At 34.1% G+C, this 8,768-nt stretch overlaps 2 protein-coding genes across 2 annotated transcripts; one reads left to right on the forward strand and one right to left on the reverse strand.

The window, feature by feature from the left end:
• The first annotated feature begins 47 nt into the window (after positions 1–47).
• On the forward strand, positions 48–5,871 carry LOC109863168 (zinc finger protein on ecdysone puffs). The gene is made up of 10 exons (XM_020443371.1): positions 48–196; positions 868–1,207; positions 1,372–1,512; positions 2,503–2,729; positions 3,431–3,758; positions 3,838–3,996; positions 4,092–4,332; positions 4,412–4,603; positions 4,707–4,885; positions 4,974–5,871. The coding sequence occupies exons 1-10, from the start codon at positions 63–65 to the stop codon at positions 5,490–5,492; spliced, it is 2,460 nt and encodes an 819-aa protein (XP_020298960.1). The 5' UTR covers positions 48–62; the 3' UTR covers positions 5,493–5,871.
• A 970-nt stretch (positions 5,872–6,841) lies between these two features.
• On the reverse strand, positions 6,842–8,493 carry LOC109863170 (selenoprotein F). The gene is made up of 4 exons (XM_020443372.1): positions 8,343–8,493; positions 8,088–8,206; positions 7,878–7,993; positions 6,842–7,742 (listed from the first exon to the last, which is right to left on the reverse strand). Exons 1-4 carry the CDS (start codon positions 8,385–8,387, stop codon positions 7,561–7,563), a joined length of 462 nt encoding a protein of 153 aa, XP_020298961.1. The 5' UTR covers positions 8,388–8,493; the 3' UTR covers positions 6,842–7,560.
• Positions 8,494–8,768: the final 275 nt, after the last annotated feature.

Here is an 8,768-nt window from a genome sequence, read left to right on the forward strand (position 1 = left end):
AAATCACTATTCAAGCTTAGAATGGCGTATGGACTATCTTGAGTCGGTCCTTTGAGCCACATATGCACCAAACCAAACCATCCGCCTTCGCCACCATCCGCCATTTGCAGTTGTTGCGTTCATTGAGCTTTTCGGAGTATCGGATCGTCAATCTTGTTTTCCATCGGATTTTTCACGAATTTATCATCGCCAAGAGGTAAAAAATTCGACAATTTTCGTAACGCATAAATAGCTTTTCGGCAAATCAGTAATTCAGTGGTACAGTTCTTTTTTTTATACAAACACGCGCATACACAATATATATTACACGCGTTATATTAAAATCCGTATCGTACATGTTAAGAAATCCAGTTTACGATCGAGAAGTTTTGAAACGTTTCTAACAAACATCATATTAAAGAGCATAAAATTAATTAATATCGTATATATATATAACATCGACTTTTACCAGACTTGTACTAGATAAAATTTTTTTTATAATTATTTTCTCACATGATTAGCTTACGTGTACTCCGTATAATATCTAGTCGTATACATATGCCCGTTCTTCGATTTTACTTCCTCTGACCTTTTTCATTAATTTATATTAATGCATGCGTTTTTTTTGCGTGTTATAAAAAAGCTGTTTACACAAATTTCTGAAAGTTCAAAAAGAGACTAGACTCTTTAAAACTGTGATATATTTTGTCGATTTTATCGCAATTATATCAAAAACACAGAAACTTGCATGTGAGAAATTGAAATATTTAAAAGGTTACTGATACAACATTTTTGAAATATTTTGTATATAATTGAAAAATACACAAAAAGAAAACGTGATACATCAACTATTTGAATTTAAGTTTTACTTAATGTTTTTTTTATTAGAACAAGAAGCACCATGTCTTTTAATCGGGGTATGAAAAGAGATTCCTTCGGAAATCGAGGGAATTTCAATCGGAGTGGTGGTGGTGGGGGAGGTGGCGGCAACAGAGGCAACAACAATATGGGCAATGCTGGCATGGGAAACAACATGGGAGGAGGAATGAGCGGAAGTGGCGGTATGAGCGGAATGAATCCTTGGGAAGGTGGTATGATGCCTGGAGGTAGGGGCATATTACCTACGCCAAACAACAATTTGTCCCTAACATCTCAGACTCAGTTGGCACTTGCTAGCAATCTTCTTACAAATCTGCTGCGCACTCATACTCAAGAAGTGCAACCTCAAGTATGATAGTTTTTATTGTATAAAATTAATTTATTTTATAAATATTAAAACATATCAAAAAAAAAAATAATGTCACTTTTGAAATTATCTTTGTAATCATAGTTTAATATATATTTTATTAAATCTAATTTTTATTTATTTATTTTTTTTTTTTAATGAAACAGGTACCATCTCTCATGAGTCTAGGAAATAATTATTCAGGATCTGGACCAAATTACTCCAATCAACAAAACTATTCCTCCGGACGATTTAACGATCGACCAGTTCGACATCTCATGAAGAACCAACGTCCCAGTCCATATAAGGTAAGAGAACACACATACAAAAGGATACATGATGCTTTTTTTTATAAGCAGACTGTACTCTTTAAGGAAGTTTCTTTAACACTTGCTTACGATCTTCGTCTGTATCGTAAACAGGAGTTGAAAAATAAAAAATCTTTTAGTTCACGTACTGTCTTTGCGTGAGCGCAAAACTCTTAATTATTCTTTATGCCGTTAAATTCGTCTTCTTAAGCTGATTGAACAAGTAGGGTATATCGCTCATTCGATTTTAGATATGCCTGCGAAATCACTAACATATAAAAAATTCTTGTTGATGGATCACATCTTTGTCTGAAACAATTCCTACACGTGTCGTCGATAAAATATATCAATTTTAAAAGAGCACTGTGTGTTGACAGACATGTGTTGATTTCAAAACGTAATTCTCAATTTTATTACTTGAATGGAACTTCACTGGAGATTTTTGCAGGACCGATGTTGCTTCGTTTTACGATCAGTAAAACCTCTCTTCTACCCGATTTTAATATAACACTAGAAACACTTGGTGATTGCACTTTATTCAAAACTACTTTATATACGTATCATGCATATTTTACTTGATTTAACTTCTTCTTCACGTTCATTAATGTTCACTGAGTTTTTTACTCAAAATATTTTTAGTGGCAGAAATTTATGTCTACTTTTATAAACTGCGATCGTATCGATTATCGATCGTTTGCGATTTGTGTCTTACGCACGCGATGTATCTTCGCCTCGAGATCGGGATGCACTCTACTATTTTTCCCCCCTCTTTTCCCTTGATATTTGAGTGTAGAAATGGGAGAAAAAATTTCGGTATATTTTACCGGCTCCATCCTGCTTCCATTTCATCGAAATATAGGACTGTTCTTTCCCACAAAATTCCCCGAAGTGGTTTTTAGAACTCAGTGTCTCGATTCGAGAAGAATCACAATTACATTGGATACTTCTCATTGATACTTTTTGGTCGTTTGACCTCTACAACTTGACTAGATGGGCAATCGAGCCCGAGATGGCCCTGCTGGGCGACGTGGCCCAACCGTACAGACTCGTTCACCCCAGTCTGGCAGTCAGCGTATGAATGGAAACCAAATCGATCATCGCACCGATAAATCTTCTAAACCAATTCCTGCCTCTAAACAAAATCAGACTACTACCAAAAAGGAACAGCAGGATGTTAAGACTGATAGTGAAAAAGCAGAACCATCTATTTCAAAAAGGTAAGCCCCCAATTACAAGTGATTGGTATAGTTTCTTCAAATTTCAGTAAGTCTCATTCTCTTCAAAGCTATGCCTGCATATATATACATACAAACATATATTTTTATTAAAATATATATACACAACACATATATTCTATATATGATTCTATATGTAGCTATACATATTGTGTAAAACTATCCTCAAAATTCTTTTATTAATGTATACACATCTTTTTATATGTTTATTCTATACAATGCGTTGATACAATTCAACTTTTACATTTCACATCTAGAAAAAAAAAACGAATATTGGCAAGGGTGCAAAAATTTTGCTGTTGATTATTGTTACTTCTTCTTGTACATTCAGCAAAAAACATGTTGTGATGATTTATTCCAATCGGCGAGAAGATATAGTGTCTATATTGAGATTCTTAATAAGATGTATAAACTACTACATCTTGTATGCTTCTGCATATCTACAGAATTGTCTTATTTTATACCAATGAGATTTTTTTTTTTTTTTTTTAATATGTATATGAACTAAGCAATTATCAATTACTTAGCTACATGATCATATTTAAAATAATCAAAACTTAATAGCAAAAGGATATTCAATGTAATTCGATCAACTGTTGTTAAGACTGATTAAAAATCTTTTTTTCATGGGATATAAAAAACATTTATGTTACTTGTAAAGATGTATTATTTGTGATAAACAGAGAAGATTCAAGCGATGTCGAAGAAAAGAAGCGGGATTGGAACGAAGAGAAGAAGGAGACAAAAGAAGTAGAAGAAGAAGAAGAAGAAGAAGCAACATCTGTGAAAGTAGAAGATGAAGAAACAGATGAGGTAAAGGAGGAGAAATCTGCCTCCGCGGAAGACTCTCAATCAAAAGATGCGAAAGACGCATCTCAGAAATCAGAAAAAGAAAACGCGAAAACAGCTGGGAAGAAATCTGAAGCTCGCCATGCCGAAAGTCGTTACGCCGAAGTCCCGATGAGCCACATGTTTTGTCACATTTGCAACAAGCATATGTGGGACGGATTTGTACGTATCAGTAAAATTAATACTACACACGTATCGCTGTTAGAAGATTTTTGACTGATTGTTATATTTTTCTTTATAGTCTTTTGAGAATCATATACGTGGACGTGTACATCAGCTGATGATGGAAAAATTAGACGAATCGTATAAACTGAAGGTCGATTTGATGAGACATGAATTGCGAGTTGCTGAGGAGCAACGCGAGCTCAGTTTGAACAATTCGAAACGACGCGGCAAAAAGGTTAAAATCATATCCACAAAAACTTGTGATCGTTAATTTGATGACTTATTTGACGATATTTTTATTGTGATCACTGCGTGATTCCTTGATTACAGGTTCCTGTAGATCTTAATGTGAGGGAATACTGTACGATGTGTGACCTAAACTTTTACGGTAGCTTGTCTACACACAGAAAGAGCGAGAAGCATCAACAGTTGAAAACATTCTTGCATCCTCGATGCTTCCCTTGTCTGAAGGAATTCCCGTCTCGCATAGAATACGACGAACACTGTTTGACGCCCTCTCACATGAAAAATGTTGTCCAATGTGAAGAACAACGAAAAAATAAAAAGAAAGGTAACGAAGGCAAAAGATAATAAAAAAGTTGTTTAAAATGTGAGCTTCAAATATGATCAACAAGTAAATATTTGTGTAGAAAAACTGGCAAAGGGAGAGGCTGAAGTTCGTACCGCTGAAGATGAAGAAAAAGATGTTCAGCATGAAGGAAAGAACGAAAAAGAAGATGATAATAAAGAACAAGAATATCTATTGGATATTACAGAAAATATGAATGAGAAATCGAAGATACCACCTTACAAGTATTGCAGACAGAATCAGATTTTGATCGGTATGGATGGCGAAATTGTGAAAAATTCTTTATATACACACACACACACACACACACACAACTCGTAGACTTTAATATACATGTATATTCCTCCTTTATTCAGGTAAATCTATGGTCAAAGAAGTTCAAGGATATTACTGCGAACGTTGTCGAAGATTTATGCTCTTGGCTGAAGACATGAATGCTCATTTACGCAGCATTACTCATTACAGAAACTTCGTAGCGGAAGTGAAATCGTTAACAGCGAATACGTCAGAGAAAGATGGCGATCAAACTAACAAGGTAAATGATGATATAAGATAAATAGAGCTTACCGAAAAAAGCTTTATTTTCTTTCGATTAAAATTGCTATATTGTATCCTTTGCATAGAGCGAGAAAAACACAGAAGGTGACACGGAAGATAACGACGAATATGAGGGAAATTGGAAACGACGCAAGCTTAATGACAACGAAAATACAGCTGACGACGATTTAAATGACACGCAAGAAAGTAATACCGATGATAATGCTGATAATGCGATGCAAAAGAAATCTGACGGAGAAGAGAAATATGATCCGTTGGAAGCTGACGCCGCCGAGTCGGAAGAAGATGACTCTCAACAAGACGTTAAACCCACTAAAGAAGAACCGGAGGTGATTACCATCGAAGCATCTAGTGACACCCAAGAAACAAAGAAGACACCAAACGAAGAAACATGGACGGATGCAGATAATGACAACAATGCTGAGACGAATAATGTGACTGATAATGTTGAGAAAGAACAGGAAAAACCACAGACCAAGATCGAGCAGAATCACAGTCCTCAAATGATGAAAACATCCACACCTAGAGGCCGTGGATTTATGCGCGGTCGCGGCAATCAGCGCGCCAGAAAATCACGACGATAAGGTAATATTATAACTTACGAGAAAATGCGAAAGCGAATTCAAAAAGAATTAGTCAACTACGTGTTTCAATGTAAGAAATAAAAACACATTTTTTGTCAACAGATTAGATGTATGTTACGCATATTACTCTTGTAAACGTAACGATGTAATAGCGTAAGTTGTCTCTAAGCAAACTATTTTCCTAGTGTCATGTACTGGAAAAGAAAATGCACGCAAGATAATACGTTAAAATATTTAGAAGCACAAGGGTGTTTACTTAGTAACTTGGAATTTGTTTATTTTCTCGGAATCAATCATGTATAAACCATAAAACTTTTTACATTAAAAATAATTCAAGGATTTTTGTGATCTATTTTTATTTTCTGTAGATAGTATTTATCTAGAGAAAAAAAAACATTCTAGAATTTGCACTAAAATTAATTTAAGGCATTTTATTTTGCCTTTATATTTTGTAAGCAACTAATTGGTAGTTTGTAAGACACTTAATGTTTTCGTGTCAGATGTTGTTATCTTGAATTCTAATAAAGTAAACTGAAATATCGACATGAAAATGACTTGCTGTTTCAATCTTAAAACTATATTCAAGAATAATTATTAGTCTTTTGTGTCTTTTATATCTTTGCATTTTAAGATATGAATGACAATTTTTCTGTTCTAGATATCTCCCTTTCAAAACAAGTTTATTTTAATTATGTAATGATGAATGTTTTAATTCTGATTTTTTTTGAGCGAAAATGCTCGTAGTCTCTGAAACAAACCGAAAACATTCTGAGGCAATATAAATATTTCCAAAATTGAGAGTAAACACCTTAGTATAGACTTAGGTTCGTACAAATTCATGCGAATGCAGAATCTTACAGTGCTCTGTCCCGTATATATTTTAAAAATTAATATACATATGTAATTGTAACTTTTAAAAAGAAAGAAAGTTATTGGATCTTGCATATAATTGCAAATACGAATACGTATAATTGTAAAAAAACGGAACAGAATTATATAATGTAAATGAGAATATCTCTGAAATGAGAATATGAGAGTCCGTAGTCTACTCTGTTCAAAGAGAAAAAGTACCTGTGGCGGAAACCTGTTTCGCACATTTCTCCTAAGAAGAGTTACCTTTTCTCTTTGAACAAAGTGTAATGAACACATCCTCTAATATTATACATATATATATATGTGTATATATATATATACATATACACATGTATGACCACATATACAAGTGACATTTGCATAAGCAATACGAATTTAATGACTATTATTTTGTTGTTTCAGAAAAAATATGAATTCTTACTATATTATCTAAGGCTCCTACAGTAATTGTAACAACGGCAGAAAAATTACACAACTTTTTGTCACGGACTTTGTATCGATATAAATTTTTTTTAAATATTAATATATTAGTATTTGATCTCGTAGATTAATAAACTAAACGAAAGATCACATATATTGAAAGTAATCACATTTGAGGTTTTCATATACATCATCAAATTTATAAACATAAGATCATTGACTTCTATTATTAATCCATTGTTTTTATGGAAATTTAACAGTGAACACTGGAAATTGATATTGTGAATAAACAATGAATAAAACATTCTTTTTATTCTCAGGACGAATGGGGGATGTGCAGTTTTTTTTTTTTACTACTACAACGCGATACACGGCCGTTTTTTCACAGTGGGCGTGTGCCCATCTGTGTCGGACTCGTGCTCGAATTGACTATGATCGCCTTGTGGGAGGAGGAATTAAATTCGGGATTATACTCGAATTAATTTTTAGAGGCCCAATTAACGTTCGCCGATCAACCGATAAACTCGGTTGAAAGGGACCGGCCCGGGAAAAATCCTTAGAGGTGGTGAGCCGGATTCGAGCTCCGGGTTCGCAGCCCCTACACTCAGGCCGCGACACCACTGGGGCGGTCTTCGATAATAAGAAATAATCACTCACATATAGGTACATGTATCAAATATTATATTGAATATATATATTGAATATTGAATATATATATATATATTTAATAGAAATAATTATACATTAACGCAAAATATAAAAGTTTTTAATTTTACTAATCCTTAGAAAGATGAGTTGATAAAAACTCATCTACAGAGTCTGTGTCCCATTTGTGTATATCGAGTACATCTTCAACTCTATTCTCAGCATCATACAGTTTAATAATTGGATCTAAACCTCTCACATATTTGATACTGAGGTTTTTATATTTCTTTGGTCGGTCACTCTTGATGAAGGCTGCAAACAATGTTAGATATATGTACACTTAAAAGTATATACATATATAGTATATAAAAGTACACACACACATATATGTATTGCAACATTGCATTATCCAATTCTTAAATGAAAAAACTCAAATTATACACTTACCTTGTATTTGTGGGTATTGTCCAAATTTACATGTACATACTTCGAGGACAGCCTTAGGATATCGTTTAGATCCAGACAGGTCATAATCTTTCAGACAACATTCTTTGCACTTAGCACTAAGAAAGATTTATGTGATATATTTGAATGTTTTTGTGTATGGATATTGCTAATAAAGATATTTCACAAGATACAAATATTCAACACACATACTAAATTCTTTCCAGATTTGACCCGGTGAAGTGTTCACATGTTGAACAAAGCAAGTTGGCTTTGTTAAAACCTAATGCTTTGCAATCGTCTGCTGAAAATTCTGCGATGACGTTGTTCGTCTGCAACATGTGTTCTCAAAGTGGTTATTGTAATTCTGTTGTGAATGTTATAAGTAAATATGAGAAGTTAACTACATTTGGAACAAGACTCATGAGCAAAAGTTTAATAACAAAAAACTCGTCTTTTTTTACTTACCGCAGTGATGAACGAAAATAGAACTGTAAATAAGGAATATTTCATTCTGACACTTCGTTAAGTGTTCAGTTTAAGAAATAATTCTCGCCAGATGTAACATACAAATAGACGCACAGGTTATGAAAATTGTGGATCTTAAAGGCCGAAGCACAGACTTTTGCATAACGCATAATGGCTAGTCTACAATGAAGATAGTAAGGCTGTAGCAGAGAGAAGCTTGAGAGCGGCCAGGTCCATAAGAGAATGTGTAATCACTTTTCTGCCCGGTAAACTAGCGCATGTCCACGGGTGGTACACATTGGAACTACGCAGCCAGTCCACGAGCGACATGTCGGTGCACTATGTCCACAGCGTGCGGTTCTATTCTGTGCTATGTGCACGAGTTTAAATGGTCACTTTCTTTAAGTGTGTGAGTATATTCGAGAG

This window comes from Pseudomyrmex gracilis, unplaced genomic scaffold (assembly GCF_002006095.1).
Source record: "Pseudomyrmex gracilis isolate BER0280 unplaced genomic scaffold, ASM200609v1 scaffold_3430, whole genome shotgun sequence".
In the NCBI taxonomy this organism is placed as follows: domain Eukaryota; kingdom Metazoa; phylum Arthropoda; class Insecta; order Hymenoptera; family Formicidae; genus Pseudomyrmex; species Pseudomyrmex gracilis.

What these genes read in the sequence shown, in the direction of transcription:
- LOC109863168 (XM_020443371.1), top strand. Translation starts at nt 63, where the DNA reads ATGCACCAAACCAAACCATCCGCCTTCGCCACCATCCGCCATTTGCAG. An exon ending in AACGTCCCAGTCCATATAAG is followed by an intron (nt 1,513 to 2,502) that starts GTAAGAGAACAC and finishes CAACTTGACTAG; the next exon opens with ATGGGCAATCGAGCCCGAGA. An exon ending in ACGAAAAAATAAAAAGAAAG is followed by an intron (nt 4,333 to 4,411) that starts GTAACGAAGGCA and finishes ATATTTGTGTAG; the next exon opens with AAAAACTGGCAAAGGGAGAG.
- LOC109863170 (XM_020443372.1), bottom strand. Translation starts at nt 8,387, where the DNA reads ATGAAATATTCCTTATTTACAGTTCTATTTTCGTTCATCACTGCG. An exon ending in TATTTTCGTTCATCACTGCG is followed by an intron (nt 8,207 to 8,342) that starts GTAAGTAAAAAA and finishes CACATGTTGCAG; the next exon opens with ACGAACAACGTCATCGCAGA. An exon ending in TCAAATCTGGAAAGAATTTA is followed by an intron (nt 7,994 to 8,087) that starts GTATGTGTGTTG and finishes AATCTTTCTTAG; the next exon opens with TGCTAAGTGCAAAGAATGTT.